General features: G+C 35.9%; 1 protein-coding gene across 1 annotated transcript in view; it reads right to left on the reverse strand.

Moving 5' to 3' along the window:
• Positions 1 to 19,666, reverse strand: part of LOC124521067 (transmembrane protease serine 11D-like) — a 56,622-nt gene that overhangs the window by 17,662 nt on the left and 19,294 nt on the right. Inside the window, exons 2-4 of the mRNA XM_047092246.1 lie at positions 16,536 to 16,669; positions 14,269 to 14,387; positions 6,727 to 6,794 (exon numbers count right to left, since the gene is read on the reverse strand). Of these exons, the coding sequence (XP_046948202.1) occupies positions 6,727 to 6,794; positions 14,269 to 14,387; positions 16,536 to 16,669 (321 nt within the window). The remainder of the gene's footprint in view (positions 1 to 6,726; positions 6,795 to 14,268; positions 14,388 to 16,535; positions 16,670 to 19,666) is intronic.

A 19,666-nucleotide genomic window follows, 5' to 3' on the forward strand; every position in this document is an offset into this window, starting at 1 on the left:
AAATTTATGTGACTTAAAGCCTCAGGTTAATTTTCTATTACCTAAACCCATTAATGTGGCTACAAAAGCGAAATTTAACTTTTGTAGTCATATGTTAAAATTTTACCTCTGTTATCAGCTAACCGCAGATAGTTCTCACAGTGAGCCTTAATAATTTGACTGAAGGCTATAATTATCAAAAATGGATATAATTTCCACTTCTTTCTGTGTAAATTACCATGTAAATCATTTCCTCCACCTAACATTGGCCATCTTTTCTCCTTAAAAGGTGCTTTAGACAAATTTGTCTCTCATATTCATTCTAGGCCTCCTCCTCTCTTCTCAATAGTCATTTCTGCCGTAATATTTATTCCAGATATTAATTTAATATTTACTTAGCAATATTAAATAGGTACCTTCTTGCACTAGGCACTGTTCTTGGTTTCAGAAATTAGCTGTGACCAAGATTCACAGTTGCTATTCTCATGGATTTTGCAGTTTAGATGGAGGAGCAGACACTGAAGAAATATTTATATCCATTTCTAACATCTCAAAAGCCCAAATAATTAAAAAAAAACCTACTCCATATAAAATAACCAGAAGTGTTTGATAAAATACAATACATTTCATTTGGAATGCAAAGCTAAAGTCACGTGAAGGGAAGGGAAATCTTGGAAAGCCAAAAATAAGGAAAATGAATATTATGTGATAAGCACTAGAGTATCCAACAGGCTTGACTTTTAGCATTTACATAGTTAATGGAGAGGACTCTTTGGGATAGTGCTAAATAGGGAGATGAACATTAGGTTTCTAAATAAGACCAGGATTCTCAAAGAACTAAACCCTCAATGAAAGCATGGATTGGAAAGAAAAAAACACGCTCATCATGTCATTAAAAAAAAAAAAAAGGTCTGTAGGTCTATGGGTCTTAGGGTTCCAGGTCTAGACAGAAAAAAGAAGATTCTCCTGATAATTCATGATCATGAGCCTAGCTACCTGAAAGTTTTGGATTTATAGTACCACCACCTTCATGGTTCCAGAAACTTTAAGAAATTAACAAACAAAAAAGGTCCATATGCTGCTGATCCTCCTAGAGTAACAAATGCTCTGTAATATTGAATGTTAAATCCAGGCTGCATAGTGTCTTACTTATGAAGTGGGACTAAATATAAGCATACAATCCCAATGGCAAACAACATATCATGAGCTAGATTCAGCAGAAAAAGGAGAGCATCCTCAAAAGCGTCACATAATAAAATTAACAGATAACTATACTTGAAATGACTAATGACATAAAAGGGGAGTCATAAATATGAGAAAAGTATAGGACTTTATCAAAACAGACCAGACAGGTTCACAAAAGAAACAAACAGAGCTTGCAGACAGGAATACATAATGATAACTTTTCACTGAAAGTAAAAACTCAATGGGTAGGTTACATAGAATATGACAAAGCTGAAGAGAAATTGGTGAACTGAAAGATGAACATAAAGACATCACACAAAACGTAACAGATAAAGAGATGAAACAGATCAAATAGAGGCTAAGAGACTAGAGAAGGCTCAATGTTTACCTAATGCAAAACTAAAGAATAACAAAAACAAAGGAGCAGCAATATTACAAGAGATGATGAGAATTATCCAGAATTGATGAAGGCATGAAAGCTTATATCACAATGAGTCTGAGGCATACTAAATAAAAAAAAAACCCACACATACAAATACATCATTAAAAAACTGTGAACTCCACAGACAAATGGAAGATATTCAGACAATGGAGAAGAGATTAGCTACCAAAGAACATTTTGACTGAAGGACAGGTTCTTTAATAGCAATGAAAAAGGTGATATATAATTGTATATATACACTGAGAGCACAATAGCACTGAGACACAATAGCTATTAATTTGGAATTTTATATCCATACTAAAGTCTTATTCAAGAATGAAGATAAAATAGGACTTTTTGTAGACCAAAGAAAAATTAAAAAGGATACTTTACAGATCATTTACTCTTGTGAAAATTTATTTATTTTATTTTAGAAAGAGAGCGTGAACAGGGGAGAGGGGCAGAGGGAGAGAGAGAATTTGAAGCAGACTCCATGCTTGGCATGGAACCCAAAGCAGGGCTCGATCTCATGACTGTGAGATCATGACATGAGCCGAAATTAAGAGTTGGACGCTTAACCAACTGAGCCACCCAGATGCCCTGACTCTTGTGAAAATTTGTACCCCAATGTTCATAGCAGCACTCTCAACAATAGCCAAATTATGGAAAGAGCCTAAATGTCCATCAACTGATGAATGGATAAAGAAATTGTGGTTTATATACACAATGGAATACTACGTGGCAATGAGAAAAAATGAAATATGGCCTTTTGTAGCAACGTGGATGGAACTGGAGAGTGTGATGCTAAGTGAAATAAGCCATACAGAGAAAGACAGATACCATATGGTTTCACTCTTATGTGGATCCTGAGAAACTTAACAGGAACCCATGGGGGAGGGGAAGGGAAAAAAAAAAAAAAAAAAAAAGGACGTTAGAGTGGGAGAGAGCCAAAGCATAAGAGACTGTTAAAAACTGAGAACAAACTGAGGGTTGATGGGGGGTGGGAGGGAGGGGCGGGTGGGTGATGGGTATTGAGGAGGGCACCTTTTGGGATGAACACTGGGTGTTGTATGGAAACCAATTTGACAATAAATTTCATATTAAAAAAACCTGAGAACAAACTGAGGGTTGATGGGGGGTGGGAGGGAGGGGAGGGTGGGTGATGGGTATTGAGGAGGGCACCTTTTGGGATGAGCACTGGGTGTTGTATGGAAACCAATTTGTCAATAAACTTCATATAAAAAAAAAAAGAAAATTTGTAAATGAAGTACTTCAGTAAGAGAGAGATTGAACGTAGGAGAGTTGAGGTACAGTAAGAAATAGGGAACAGAGAAAGTGACAAACTGGTAATCTATCATTACAATGACTGATTTGGTGTCATTATAAATAAGGTGGAGCTAAAACATCATTCATAATAACATGAATGAGTTCCAAGTAGAAGAAGGGTAATGGATTAAGCCAACCCTCCTTATTTAAATTTTAAGGATAATCACTAAAATAAAGCAAAGATGATTATAGTGCATTAGAAAATATTATCTAACTTTCTGTTTTAGGAGAAATGTCTAACCTATAAGAATATGTAAATAATAAAAATAAAAGGATAGATAAATATATTGAAAAATGATAGCCACAAGAACGTCAATGTAGCTATAATGGTATCAGACACAAGAGATTTTAAGACTGAGGTGCTTGGGTGGCTCAGTTGGTTGAGTGGTCGACTTCAGCTCAGGTCATGATCTCATGCTTTGTGAGCCCTAAAGTTTGAGCCCTATATTGGACTCGCTGCTGTCAGTACCGAATCTGCTTTGGATCCTCTGTCTCTCTCTCTCTCTCTCTGCCCCTCCCCACCTTGCACACTCTTTCTCTCTCATCAAAAATAAATACACATTAAAAAAAGAGATCTTAAGATTAAAAAAATTAATTAGGGATAAAAAAGATTAATATCTTGATAGAACTAATTCCTGAGGAAGATATACCAATTCTAAACATATAGGTACTTGACACTATGTCCTCAAAATATATTGCATAAGGAGAAATAGATAAATCTATAGTGGTAGATTTTATTTGAATGACAAGTATTAAGCTTAATAGGAAGGAACAGAATTAATGACCAGAAATTGATTCTTTGACATATGTAAACAATGTATTGCAGAAGTGGTATCACAAATGGAAGGAAAATGACTCATATGGAAAAATTTAAATCTATTTCTCATATCATATACAAAGTGTCTAAATATGAGCAAAAATGTTTACAACTTACGAGAAAATACGAATGTCTTTACATACATGAGTAGAAAGAATTTCTTAAATAAGACTATTTGCAACTGACTTTCCACAATAAAAGATGCCATAAGGTTTGAAGATATGCTATGGACAGGAAGAATATATTTGCAACACAGAAAGTGACAAATGATTGCTACCTACTATAAATACAGAATTCCTACAAGTCAACAAGAAAAGACTAACAAAAGTAGAAGAACCAATTCAAAGAAGAGGTTATCTTTAGTGAATGACAAACTTTGAATAAGATACCCAAACAGGACCATGTGTTTTACACTAATTTATTTGATCTTTATAACAACTCTACCAAAGAGGCATGTACCCTCCTCTTGTGAACTGTAACAATCTATCTTTTTAAGGGTAATCCTTTCCTGATTTTTTTTTTTACTTACGTACCTCAAGCTTTCTATTTACACACTGTGTTTAAAACTGAAGGGAGGGGCGCCTGGGTGGCGCAGTCGGTTGAGCGTCCGACTTCAGCCAGGTCGCGATCTCGCGGTCCGTGAGTTCGAGCCCCTCGTCGGGCTCTGGGCTGATGGCTCAGAGCCTGGAGCCTGTTTCCGATTCTGTGTCTCCCTCTCTCTCTGCCCCTCCCCCGTTCATGCTCTGTCTCTCTCTGTCCCAAAAATAAATAAACGTTGAAAAAAAAAATTTAAAAAAAAAAAAAAAAACTGAAGGGAAAGGGGGAAAAGTGTGTGTACATTTCCAGCAGAGAGAATAACTTATATGAAGGTCTTGAGGTTAGGGCTAGTGAAGAACTGAAAGAAGTCTACTTGGATGATAGTGAAAGATGAGCCGAGGAGAGGCCAATGGAAGGATGGAAGGATTTTAACCAGGGGAGAAATATGTTTAGAATTTTGTTTCAAAAAGTCTTTCTGACTGCTTTGCAGAATGTGGAGTGGAGCAAGACTGGAGGAAAGGAGACTCATTAGGAGGCTGTTCATAGTCCAGGAGAGAGATGGTTGAGGGCACTGTTTGAAGAAAAGTTACGGATCTTAGGGATATTTAGAAAATAGAACTGAAAGATTAGATGATTGGATGTATGGGTTGAGGGAGAGGAGGAATTAAAGATGACTTACATATTTCTTGAGCAACTAAGTTGAAAGTGACACCTCAATTAATTTGAGGTAACATTTGGTGGGAGAGAGTTGATAGGTTCAGGTCTGGATTTAGTAAGTTGAGTTGTCTGTGAGATACCTGTGTGATGACATTAAGGAGATGGCTGTGTACATTCATGACTGGAGATGAGAAGAGAGGACTGGCCCAGAGATGCAACTTTGAGAATGATGAATATATAGGGGTCAATTAAGCCACTGAAAGTCAAGAATGTGAACTGAGAAGATGAGAGGCTTATAGCACAGCCTAATGTCCAACATTTGAAGGATGTGCAGAGAAGGAATAAGAGCTAGTGAAGAAAATTGAGGAGTGAATGGAGAGGTAAGAGGAAAATAGGGTGTGTAGGGTCACAGAAACTACAGGATGGTACTTTTTTAAGAAGGATTAAAAATACAACAGTACCAAATATCACTGAGAGGTCCAAACAGAAGATGATATAATTTGCTTAGAGCTTGTGATTTGAATCTTCTTGTTGAATTTGGCAAAGGCGATTAGCATTTTGTGGTGGCATCAGAAGTAAGATTGCAGGGGATTGAGCAGTAAGTGGGAAGTAAAATAGTACAGATGACTCATTCAATCCTACAAGTTTTGAAAGCCAGTGGCTAGTACAGAGATTTTCACAAGACAGTGCTAAGGCGAAAGTGTGCTGAACTGACTAAAATTGATTTGGTATTATTCTTCCCATGGATTCTTCCTTCCCCTCTCATTTCTCAACAAAACGTATCTGACCAGATGTTCATGCTCTGGACTTACTAAGTATTTCTACAGCAAATAAGAATTATTAATTTTCTTGTGGTGGTGGTATTTGGGAAACACCTCCCTTTCAAAGGACTTTTGCATATTATTTGAAGGATTGGGTAATGTGGGCATTTGAGGCATTTGTGGTAAGGTCAGTAAGGGTCAGTATTTTAGCTGGGAGGGCCTGTCTCATCACATCACACAGATAAGTATATATTCAACTAAGGTAGGAATGTCAAATAACTAGAATGCGTGCTGCTACTCCCCTTATTGTTAATTCATGCCACACATGCTTGGATTTGACCACAAGGTCCTTTGTGTTATAGCATTCCAGGCAGATACAAACCAAAAAGCTTGATGTTGGTCATAGTGTTCTGATCTTGGCTAAATATGCCCAGGACCACAGAATTGCACAACTCCAAGGGGGCACTGTTTACATAGACTGTATTGTGAATGGTATCCACTGGATTTATACAGTAGGATGGCCTTGTTACTGTACCCTCACCCAACTCTCTTTAACCTTTCTTTTTTTTCTACCATGTATTCAAGTGATATGCTTACTTACATTAGTAATAGATCAAAATGTGGCATGTTTTGTTTTTGTTTATTTGCATTGTTTTTTAAGCTGCCCATAATACTACTTTCATAATATTGCAACAAATTGTGTGAATGTCTCATTATCTATGCTGTGAACAAAAGTCAAATGGGCCATATTGCTTAATATAAGCTTAATATATTACTAGTAATATTACTATTTAATAAACATTAAAGCTTTAATGTTTACTTTTGAGAGACAGAGAGAGCGCGCATACACTGGGGAGGGGAAGAGAGAGGGAGACACAGAATCCGGAGCAGGCTCCAGGCTCCGAGCTGTCAGCACAGAGCCTGACATGGGGCTCGAACCCACGAACCATGAGATCATGACCTGAGCTGAAGTCTGACACTTAACCAACTGAGCCACCCAGGCGCCCCTAAGCTTATATATATTTTTATATAGTTCCACTTACCTCAGTTTGACAACATGAGCTCTGATGAATTGATTTCTTAAATTTGATTCTTGGAATGTTTTAGTAATCTATAGAAAGAAAGGGGAAAATGTTTTTATGCTTCCAGTTGTTCTCCTTCCTCCCAACCTTGCAACACAGGACTTAAGTTAATGAGGAATAGGGACTGGAGTTTTCAGTTCAGTTCAGTTCAGTTCAAATTTCAATGAAATTTTAGTTCAATTCCATCTCAACACATAGGATTGATTTAGTCTGGGGAAACAGCCTTTTGATGCAGTGCCTATTTCTTCACTTATGATACAAACATGATAATGGATAGGATGCATCTTCACTAGAAGGCATCTAAACATCAGATGTTGTACTCAGTGTGATTTGGTGGCTCTTCCCAAGGGTGTTGGACAAAAATCAAGAAAACAATGAAAAACAGAGTACTATTTTATATTTCTTCACTGATTGAGGGTGTCAGTATTATCTTTGTATTCTAGAATAGTCTAGAATTCTCATACCTCAGTAATGTTCATAGTTGATAAGAACTGAAGTGAGATGTGGATTATTTAAATTCTAACAAAGTGAATCATTAAATTTGTTAATAGACCAGCCATTAAAGTGTAAGACAATTACATATAGAATGTTTGCAGTTATCACACATTTCCATCATTAGAGAAGATCTTATTAGCTACCCATGAAGATAAATCACCTTATTTTTAGTGTCTTCTTACTTGATAGGTATGGTTTTGTTCATATTATTCATGAGCTGAATAATGGAAATAATGTTGTTTTTGTGATTTCAACCACCCTCCAGTTATCAGTTTCTTTTTTGTTTAACCAGATATGGAAAGTTCAGTTTTCAAGAAAAAGATAAAATATGTGGCAATATGATCTATTATTATAGTGGTCTCCAAAAATTTTTGATTATGCATTCCTATGGATAAAATATTTTATGCATGAGTAGCACAAACATGTATATTTATTTATAAATTATATATATGCAGTAACACTGTACTGCTAATAATATATACTATAAAACTTTGACGAAATTAGAAATTAAAAAGACCAAATTAACAGAGCAAACATTTAGTCATTTTATCCCCTTTATATTTAGTAATAATATTTTCATTGGTAATGTGGATAGAATTTATGATTTTTGAAATACTTTGTGATAAAATGATTCAATGTTATGATTCTAAGTTTAATTTAAATACTTGATTTGGAATGCTGAAGACATTTCCACACCATTACGTGGCTCTAAATGTATAAAGTGCCTCATTGGCAGAATTTAATAAATCATAACACAAAGTTGTCAGTCCCTCCCAACCATTGTGCAAAGGTTTTGTTGAAATTTAACATGTGACTTTCTGTCTTCCCTGATTTCAGTTGGTTATCCTTGCAAACCAAATGGAATGTATTTCATTTTATATGTTTTTTTAAAGAAGTGTGTTTAGGGGCACCTGGGTGGCTCAGTCGGTTAGGCGTATGATATCAGCTCAGGTCATGATCTCAAGGTTTGTGGGTTTGAGCCCCACCTTGGGTTCTGTGCTGACAATGCAGACCCACTTCAGATACTTTATCCCCCTCTCTCTGCCCCTTTCCTGCTTGTGCTCTCTCTCTCTCAAAAATAAATAAACATTTAAAAAACATTAAAAGAAGTATGTTCAAAATCAACGAAACATGATAGCTAATCCTTCCCCCCCAGTTTTTATGTGTGCATGTCTAAGCACTTTTATAGGTAAGATGCAACATTTTCAGTAAAACACAAGAAAATCCAAACACCTCATGATGGACCCGTTGCTAAACATATTTTCAAAGTCTTCTCTCCATGGTATGAACTTTATTTAAAAAGCGCCTAATTTCTTACACTTTGAAGAGACAGGGTATGTATGTGTGTTTGTGTGTATTAAATATCTTCTAAGAAAGATACTGTTTATTGCTTCACTTGGTAAATTTGCTTTAGTCAGTAGCAGTGAAGTGTCAGTTCTGTTATTACCTTACTGTTCCTTTACTTGGTCATTACTGTCCTTGGCATATTAGAGTTATCTCCGAATTGTGGTTTTAAAATTTGTGTTTTGCAGGATTCTTCTCAGTTCCTTTAGTGATTTCGGGGAGGCTTTGTTTAGTTTTAGAACTAGATAATAAAATCTTTAAATCCAGTTGAAACTGCACATTGTTGAAATCTACTCAGAGCAAGTAAAAGTGTTACTGCCCTTCCCCTCTTCCCTCAAGATACCTTTACAAACATTGTGTGGGACCAGCTGACATAAAACCAAACAAGGTACCAATGCCAATCCATTTATTAAATAGTAACAAAACACTTCCTTCTAAAAAATACTCTTTATGAGAAGAAAACATATAGAGTGATATCCAAGTATTTGAGTATTCACAATTAATTACTGTGAATCCCTCCCTGGAATGCACAACCCCATTTTGGAGACCACTGTGAGCCTCTGACTACAATGATGTCTTTATTTTGTATCCCTAAGACTTGGCACAGGAACCAACAGATAGAATGCGTCTTTTATTTATTCATTCAAAGAACATTTCATTGTCAAGTATGTTATCAAATTGGGTTTTTTTTTTTGGCATTAAGTAATGATCAATGCTTTTTTTTTTTAAACTTACTTATTTATTTTAAGAGAGAAGGCCTGTGCATAAGCAGGGGAAGGGCAAAGAGAGGGAGAGAGAATCCCAAGCAGGCTCTGTGCTGTTAGCATAGGGTCCATCTTTGGGCTCAATCTCATGAACTATGAAATCATGACCTGAGCTGAAATCAAGAGACAGACGCTTAGCTGACTGAGCCACCCAGGCACCCCAATAATTAATGCTTGTTAAATGGACGTAACTGAAATGAATTTTACCCAGAAGCCCTGATGGTTTAAGTGATATGATAAAATTAATCTCAAATGGGTATTGTTTTCTTTCTCTTCCTATGAACTAGTTTGTTCATGGGGCTATAATTAGATATATTTTGGAAAAAGTGGCAATTGTTTGCAGAATTTATTGCATTATCACACCTGATAACAAAGGGGAGTTTCAACAGTTCAGTTGATCCCAGGTATGAATCCTGACTGAAATCTTTTGTTTTATTGACAGAGACCCATCCCATTTAGTCAGAATGCGCTCATGGTTTTGATATATATATTTTGCAAACTGGTGCTTTCAATATTTCTAGATGGCCTTATTCATTTTTTTCACTCATTCAACAACAGTTTTTCAGTAACTTTTTTGCTGCAAACCCCTTCTATCAAGCACTGGGTACAATGGTGAGAGAAAATAAACAGTCCTTGCCATTATGGAGCTTACATTTAATGGCAGCAGACAAGCACCAATCAAGTTATCCACATTTAAGTAAAATTACAACTGATAAGTACAGAAATACAGTAGAGGAATTTGATCCAATCAATATTAGAGAGGTTTCTTGGAGGAAATGCTGGTGGAGTTGAGATTGTTAGGAAGAATCAAAGTTAGCTAGTTGAAGAGGAAGGAAAAAGCCTCACCAGTGAAGTGAATGGCACATGCAAAGTCCTGAGGTGGGAACACACAGGTGTGTTTCAGGAATGAAAGAAGGCCAGTGCAGCTGTAGCATAGAGAGCAAGGAGGCTAGGGAGTCAGAATGGCCAGACCATGCATGTCTTGTTAGTGGTCTTTATCATAAATAATGGGAAGTTGCTGAAGTGTTTTAAACAAAAGGATAATATAATCAGATTTGCAATTTGAGAATAATTTCTTTTGCTGCCTATGGATATTTAGTTTTAGGGAAGAAATGCAAATCAGTTAATGCTATTTTAGTAGTTCAGAGTAGAGGTGATGGTTTGGATGGACATGGTGTTAGTAGGTATGAAGAGAAATGAATGGATTTGAGGGAAATAAAGAAGATAAAACCTGCAGAGGTTGGTAATGGATTGGGTATTTGGAATGATAGAGGGCAGTAATTCAAAGATGAATTCCAGGGTTTGGGTTTGGAAAACTGAATAAATGTTGTTAATGGGGACAGGATTATTGGAAGGAGGCTAGGATGCTCTGGGGAAATCATGAGTTTGATTTGGGGCAGAATAAATTTAAGATTAATAAAAAAACAGCCAAGTGGAGACATTAGGCTGGCAGTGTGGTGAACAGATCTGAAGTACAGAAGAAGAGTCTGGGCTGGAGACAGAATGAGTCATTAGTGTACAAGTGTTGGTTGAAGTAACACTCATCAAAGAGAACATCTAAGGATAGAAAAAAAAACAGTGTGAGAAAAGAGGAGAGCATAAGTCAAAGCCTTGGGGAATTTCAAAATTTAATGACAGTATAAAGGAAGGTGAGCCTATAGAGACAGAGAGGAGTGGCAAGAGAGGCAGGATAGGAAAAACAGATGAATGAATATATTGCATGAAAGTCATAAAATCATAGGCTTTTTGAGTTAGAATGTACTGTGAAAATTATCTGGTCCAATGACTTTATTTCACTGATGAGTAAACTGAGAGCTAGAAAAGAGAGATGAATTGCCTCATAGAAGTTTCTGAGACTATTCTATTGCTCATGAAGGAAAACAATGTTGTCTGTGGGACAAGGACAATGATGATACTCATGTTACCATTGGGAAATGGTATGATACTTGGATTTGGAGTCAGGAGACCTTGGTTTGAATTCTGGTTCTACTACACTCCAGTTGAATGGCCTTTGACATGTTTCCTAAACTCACAACCTTTATTTTATGCATCTATAAAAATTATTTGTCAATTTATATGACTGTATAATACATGTGAAAGTGCTTTGTAAACTATAGATTAGCACCTTATTAGAGTATCATTCATACAATGTTTTAAATGTTCAAAGCGGTTTTACAGAAGGATAAATAAATGAGATTATGGAAATCATACATTAGAAGAATTTCAAGTGAAATCTTTTCCTGCCATGTGTTTAAATATATTATAAAACCACAGTACTCTCAATAGCTTGGTACTAAAAACTGAAATAATAAAATTATAAAAAGAAAATGAGGGTTAATATTTTAAAGAGTATTTAGAATGAATAAAGCCATTTTTAACATGACACAAAATGAGAAATCATAAAAGGGATTGATAATTTAGCTCTATAAACATATAAAATATACATGAAATATATAAAATACATATGAAATATATAAAAAAACTAAATGTTTAACATTAAAAAATCCCTACATCATAAATAGGATTGAGAGTCAAATCACATTATTAGAGAAATATATGCAATGTGAATGACAGGCAAACTTTAATATGCTAATAAGGATAAGTGGTATTCTTTTTGTTTTTGTTTTTGTTTTTTTCGAATCCATATAGAATAGACAAATGCTCCAGTAAGAACATGGGCAAAGTCATGATCAGGCAATTGACAAATGAAGTCATAAAAATGACCTATTACTATATGAAAACAGATTAAATCTTAGTAATCAAAGAAATGAAAATCCAAATAATAGTGAGATATCACTTCTCACCTACTAGATTAGCAACAATTAAAATGATTTACAACGTTGAGGGTTAATGCTGTGGGGAAATAAGCATACTTGTGCATACTTATGTGCTGCTGGTGAAGATGTAAACTGGAGCACTTCTGGAGTGCAGCCTAAAAATTAATCTTATTGTATATATAAACCACATCTTCTTTATCCATTTGTGAGTTGATGGACATTTAGGCTGTTGTTGAAAGTGCTGCTATAAACATTGGGAGTGGAGGAGGGCACTTGTTGGGTGAGCACTAGGTGTTGTATGGAAACTAATTTGATAATAAATTATATTTAAAACAAAAAATAAAAAAACAGGTACAGTTCGGGGCGCCTGGGTGGCTCAGTCTGTTAAGCATCCGACTTCGGCTCAGGTCATGATCTCACGGTTCGTGGGTTCGAGCCCCGCGTCAGGTTCTGTGCTGACAGCTCGGAGCCTGGAGCCTGTTTCAGATTTTGTGTCTCCCTCTCTCTCTGACCCTCCCCCACTTGCACTCTGTCTCTCTCTGTCTCAAAAATAAATAAACATTAAAAAAAATTTTAAAATAGGTACAGTTAAAAATAAATAAACAAATAAAAATTAATCTTAAAAATGCAGAGACCACTATATTAATATAAGCAACTGGTTGATAAATACATGGGAGAATTGACTGAAGAATTTTAAATAGTCTTCAAACATTCAACGCTTAACGCTTCACTCCTCTACTCCTTATGTGTGGCTTGCACATAGTGTCTTTCTTCCAAAGAGTATGGTATGGAAAAGAGAGGAAGTAACTTTACAGTGTAGAAACCTGACAAACACTACTTCAGCTGGGTGATCAAGTTGACAGTGATAAGTCATGTTGACAATTTAATGAACCCCCTTCATGTGATGGAGTGAAAATGATACTCTTTCTCTATGGCCGTCCTCCCCTGAACCTGTAATTCCACCCTAAGCATGAGGAAATAGTTTAGAAAGCCCAGTTATGGGATTTTACAAAATGCCTGCCCAGTACTCTGCAAAACTCTCAAGGTTCTCAAAACAAGGAAAATCTTAGGATCTGTCATAGATTCTCCTCCCAAATCACTGATTCAGCTGTTATTCTGATCTCATTAAACATTTAAATGATATACCTAACTTCCCTTGCTCTAATCCCATGCTAACTAAGCAGTTGTCCCATAAGTTGGCTTCTAGTGAGGTTTGCCTCTGGGGAAAAATGTGTTAGACAAGCCAGTGATTCAGTCCCCCAGCCATGAGAGTCCTCATTTAGATTAACTTAGTGGTTCCCAAATTGTGGTCCTTGGACCATTAGCATCAGCATCACCTGGGAACTTAGAAATGGAAATTCTTCAGTTTACCCCAGACCTATTGAATCAGAGACTCTCACATCAGGGCCCAGAAATTTGTGTTTTGAAAAGCCTGCCAGGTGATTTTGTTAATGTTTAAGTTTTAGAGCAACTGGATTAATTTATATTCTTAGGACTCTTTAAAAGGAAGGGTAAGTAAGCAACCTTGACACTGGTCAACTCTGACTCTCTGGGTGAAAGGTCACACACTGGTCCATGGTCATAAATGAATGCAAAGGGCCCACTTGTGAGGTTTCCTGGCAGGCCTCTTCAACTGAAAGCCCGAGCTTGCTTTGCATATTTTCTATGTGTATCATTGAGCCAAAGTAGGGTGTTGTCTAACCTATGTTATTATGGACATGCAAACATATCTTTTAACACCTGCTACCTGTGTGTTTAGTTGGATAAGAAAAAGGAAAGAAGGCAAAATGAAAAGGATTTAGAAAGGCAGTCTCAAGGAGAGCAGTAATAAATGCTCAACTTGCACAAACAATAGACTTCCAGCCTTTGAAGTCATAATCATATAAAATATTAATTTATTCAAGACTCTTCTAACACTTTCCACTTATGACTTAAAAAATGTAAAGAAGAACCAGTATACTACCAAATTAACTTGGAAAAATCACAAAGAAACATATCTTTCAGTATTCAGGGAAGAAAACAATATAGAGCATCTAGCAATTACAGATATATCACAAAATATCAGATTTATTATCAAATTTGTTTGATGATGGGATAAAGAGCAAAGAGAAATATTAACTTACCATAGATTCAATTCTTCCACTCAAATCCCTATATTCCTGTGTAGCTGGTGAATTTAACTGATTACTGTATTTGACATTTAGGATTTGAAAGCTGCTATGATAAAAATAAGACTTTTGATCTGTAAAACAAAGAAAAGGCAGAATCAATCTCACTGCTAAGTACTTTAATCTTTAGTTTATTCAGGATTATGGGAGGCTATCTTACACAATTTAAAAAAAGTTGCTTCTCTTAAAACTCCAAACTTATTATAAATGTAACTATAATAAGGTTATTCATCTCTCTCTTTTTTAAATTGACAAAGCTGAAAATTTAAAGATGTAGGAAAATCAGAGCAGCATCATTTGTGAAATCAAACTGCTCAGAAGTATCGTAATTTTCATTTTTACTATATTTTTGGGAGATTTGTGATTGCAGATTTATTAATTCAAGAAATATTAATGAATGTCTATAATATGCTATTATTCATTTATCCCTAAGGAATACCCAAAATAATTCTGAATAGTTTTTAAAATTATTTCAAATAATAATCTTTTTAGGGGTATTATTGACTTGTCATTAGTTTTTTAGACTAAAACTAGAAAATAAGCCTTTGAACAGGATATCTAATTGGTTGTCCAGTGTGAATTGTTTTCATCAAAAAAAGTCTTCCAGAGGACATATTCAGCTGTGTGAGGAAAATAAAGACTCTCAAAACACACTGTATACATCTTAGAAACATTATGAACAAGGGCATAACCTAACCTGTCTCAGGAAAATCCCTGCTTTCTTTTGATCGTTCATATGCGATAACTAATGCAGAGAAATACTTCAATCAGGAGAAAGAGTTGGAGATCCTGGTGGAAGGGTAATGTATTCCTTTGTAGTGGAAGGACAAGTCTTTCAAGGGCTGTAAATGGTCACCCTCTGAAGAGGATTAACCTAGGTTCTGTTTGTGTGACAATATAGTACCATCAAAAGTGAAAATTCATTAATTTAATTGGAAACTTGAGATTTCTTTTTCCTGCCTCTGTAGTTCACCTAAGACATAGTTGACTCTGGGTGATTTGATAGCAAAATGTAGCAACAACTTTGTAATTAGATTGGCTGAGAAATATTATTCCTCATTACTGTTTTTTCTAATGTTGGTAATTTTATTGTGCCACTAGGAGTTTTTCAACTCTCAAATAAGCATTTTTGCCCATTTACAATAGAACATACAATAAGTTATGTTCTCTCTTTCTCTCCATATTCATGGATACCCACATACCTACACCCACACATATGATTTAAATGACTTAACACAATTGTAGCTGAAATAAAATAACCTCAAAGTACATTTATAAGTGATAAAATCAGATTATAGCCTATGTTATCTAGTGAAATTTGACATATTTACGTTAAAACATCTGAAAGGGATGTTCACTGAAATATTAAGGAGCATTGTTTATGAATGAGCAGGGTATATGTGTTCTTTATATTGTTTCTTGTCCATATGTTCTACATTTTTGTTATAATAGAGAAAAGTAAAAGAACAGATCTTTTTAAAAATTTGTTTTTTTCCCTTATCTTTCATAACTCTTCTCTTAACTAAGACTGTTTTATCAGGAAATAGATCATGAATTAACAAATAACTAGGTACATCCAATTTTTAGGTGTTGAAACTTAAAGTTCTTTGCAATATTTCACTTCTACAGTTTTATCAGGTTATTATATGAAGAAGGAAATCATGATATTAAGTGAAAAAACACAGTAAGCAAATTCTAGTGTCAGAAAAGAATCAAGAGACGTTTTTCCTTTGGCTAGAGTAATTCTTGCCTGGGTAATAATGTTTATTTAAAAAAAAACAGAAGAGGGGCGCCTGGGTGGCGCAGTCGGTTAAGCGTCCGACTTCAGCCAGGTCACGATCTCGCGGTCCGTGAGTTCGAGCCCCGCGTCAGGCTCTGGGCTGATGGCTCAGAGCCTGGAGCCTGCTTCCGATTCTGTGTCTCCCTCTCTCTCTGCCCCTCCCCCGTTCATGCTCTGTCTCTCTCTGTCCCAAAAATAAATAAACGTTGAAAAAAAAATTTTTTAAAAATAAAAAATAAAAAAAAACAAAAGAGACAGAGAAGAGAAAAGTACTGATTGAGGGAATATATAGACACAAACATGTATTTAGAGATATAGAAGACCCTCAATTAGGTTATATTAGAAAATAAAAGTGGCAATAAAAGAATGACAGACTTGTCATCTGAAGGTGTATTTAGTTATTTGGTCTAAAAAGTGGTACTTTTAGTCTTCTAGTACTTACCAAAGGCTAAAAAGTGGATGAGTAGAGCTATGGTCACTGCCAGGATTACCACTCCTGCCACAACAACAAAACCCACTACATAGGGATTCATGAATCTTGAGGCTGATGGTACCCGTGCTGGCCTTAGAACAAGAGAAAATGATCAAAGACTAATTCTTTCACTTAAAGAAGCCATGATTTCAGTACTCATGATCATTATTGCCTCCCCAAGTCTTTTAGCCTATATGTGGTTCTATTTATAGGAAACTGCAGTGATTATTGATCAGAACATAATCCTGGAAATGAACCTGAACTAACATTCTCCTTAATAATTTTTCTTTCAAATTTCTTTCAGCACAGAACTGTTGACATTTTGGTAGTTGATAGAAAAATAAGTAAATCTGACCTATGCTTTGCACTTACTTTCCCTTCTTCTGTCAGTTGATGAAGTTCTCAAGAATAACAGCTAATTGTTCTGTTTTGCTGTAAGTTTTTCTAAGACCCTATGTTGGACACTTACTGTAGTAACCTCCCATAACTGGGCACCATCCCAGTGGTGTATAGAAGATTAATCATTTTGGGTGGGGAGTGGGGGGAAGGGAGTCAGAACAGTAGCATTCCTCACTGTCATATTCTCCATATTATTAAAAGTGGGGTGTGAACAGAGGATAAGTGTTGAGATCCAGAAAGAGTAGCAAGCCCCTGAAATGAAGAACTGTACCAGCAGCAGATTTGCATGATTTATCATTTTTCCCCCATGAATTTGTCAACTTCAGTGTGAGTCAAAAGATTTGTACTAATAGAGTACATGGCATTATATTGAGTATATAGTCCAGATGCTATCTTCTTCACCTACCCACAACCACATATACTTGCACGAGGGAGGTAACCAGAAGGGCTAAGTGTGACTTTCTGTTTTATCCCTTGTGTGCTTGGAGATCACACTGTCATTAATCTGAGACTTTCCTAGTCTGACAAATGGAATTAATAATATCTGCCTCACAAGCCATTTTGAAGATCAATGAAGTTATGTTATGAACTATATTTCTAGTTAAATAGGTTACCACTAGGCTGTGTGCCTTTGGAGGGAAGAGATAGTGTGCATGCTTATGTTTCAGACACTTTGCAGGTTGCCTGGCATAAATAGGTGATAAATACTTATGATATTTATAAATATTTGTTGCATGTGTTAACTTATAAGCATGTGTCAGATTTAAAAGACTTAACAGAGCTGAAAAGCAGTTACATTTAGCCAGAATATAGTCTTTCATTTTTCCTATTTGTTTTGCCAACATTCTGGTATAAGTGTGAAAAGAATGCTCTGAGGGTCAGTGATTCCCAGACATTTAGGTTTCATTGCAGGGTTGCCTGATCTTGTTTGGGCTCTGCATAACTCAGAAACTTACAGAAGGGCACTTCCTGCTATTTTGCAATGTACCACCTACACTTTGTATTCTGTGGTTCTGGGACCAGTAACATTTCAAAAGATTATTGGAGGCAGACCTAGACTTGCCAACTTTCAATTCTGGTGAATAAACATGTTAAAAAAAATAACCATGCTCAAACCTTATTTAAAGAAAGGACACTGAAGTACGTAGAAGTAGGAAGGACATAATCTCAGGCTATCAGAAAATAAATAACTTGGCTTTAGCCTTATGATACCTGTTTACTCTATTGCTCTTCCTTTGTTCATTTTGCTATACTGGTGAAAACTGACTGTCACTGATGCTGGTCCAGAGTCCAATATTTGGAAACCACTACTGTGGTAAACTTCAAGTTGGAGAAAATTGGCACTTTGACATTTGCTGATTTTTGAGACTCCATTTACTCATCTTCTACCTTAGGTGGTCACTGTACCAATGACATGCGATCACAGATTCACAGTTTGGCATTTGTGATTTCAGAAAATGTTAGTGGCTGCTGAGTAGTGGCAGAGCCAAAAGGAGACAGGTTTGGAGTCAAGGGTAAACCCAAAAACCTAATGGATTTTGGGCCAATGGATTGACCCTTCTCCTCAACCAGAGATGAACTAATGTGTTAAGATTTGTGAGTGTGGAGGGAGAAGTACTGAAAGATTAGGAGTAGGTTGGAGGCTGAAAAGAAAAGCCAAAGGCTCAAGTCAGCATATGCTTTAGCTTGGATGAGCCTCCCATGGGAATGACTTTAGCACCAACTTTGCTTCAGTTCATGGAAAACACGTTAAACTCAATGACTAAAAAGCACCATGAAACATATGACTCAATAAATAAAGGGTGTGGAGCTCAAGTCATCTAATCTCACAAGCCATAATTAATTGCATAAGAATGGGTTGTTCCACCCTGTAGAAACAGCTGAAGAAATATCTTTCTTGTTGATAGTGAACCTTGTCATTGAACCTCTCTGTATGTGGCTGGTTACAAAGCTTATGCCAACACAGTCTAAATTGTGCACAATATTTACTTTGTAAACTAGTAGAGAAAACATGTTTGTAAACACTGAATTTTTACTCAATGCAATGGAAATCTGTGCAAGAAAATACTTTGCTTTCAAAGCTTGTTCCTGATTAGTGAGATTTTTAGTGCTTGCATTTAAACAGCAAAACAGATAATTCAGTTGTAACATGTTTAACCATCTTCCCCCTCTCTTTGCTCTCTTTTATTGACTTGAAAACGTTATGTTAATGTTGGAAAATGTATTCCATACTTTTATCATGAGAGTATAAGTGTCAGGCATTGTACATGTATATTGCCAATCTTCACAGTTGTAAAGCAGGTATTATGAACCCTGTTTTGAATATACGAGAACTGAGGGTCAGAGAGTAAATAACTAAAAATTACTCATGAATGGCAGAGCTGAAAACTGAAACTAGGTTTGTTTGAATCAAAGCACATGCTCTTCCTTTCATATACACCTCCTCCCTCACACTACAGGAGATAGGAAAGCTTTGGGACTTCTGTCTCTTCTGACTTCACTTGGGGGAAGCAAAGGGGATCAACATATACTGAGAGGTAGGACTTTAGTAAGTGTGCAATAAAATAATTGTTGATTTAATTTTAATTTGAAAGTAAGTCTTACATTAATATATCAAATTTATATAGGACTACTGTAGTAATTAATCTTTGCTATTGACACATACTTACAACCATTATAGGGCTGTGGATTAATAGAGCCAT

This window comes from Lynx rufus, unplaced genomic scaffold, assembly GCF_022079265.1.
Source record: "Lynx rufus isolate CCGP_SWC_20201006 ecotype Redwood Valley unplaced genomic scaffold, mLynRuf1.p SCAF_3, whole genome shotgun sequence".
Classification (NCBI taxonomy): Eukaryota; Metazoa; Chordata; class Mammalia; order Carnivora; family Felidae; genus Lynx; species Lynx rufus.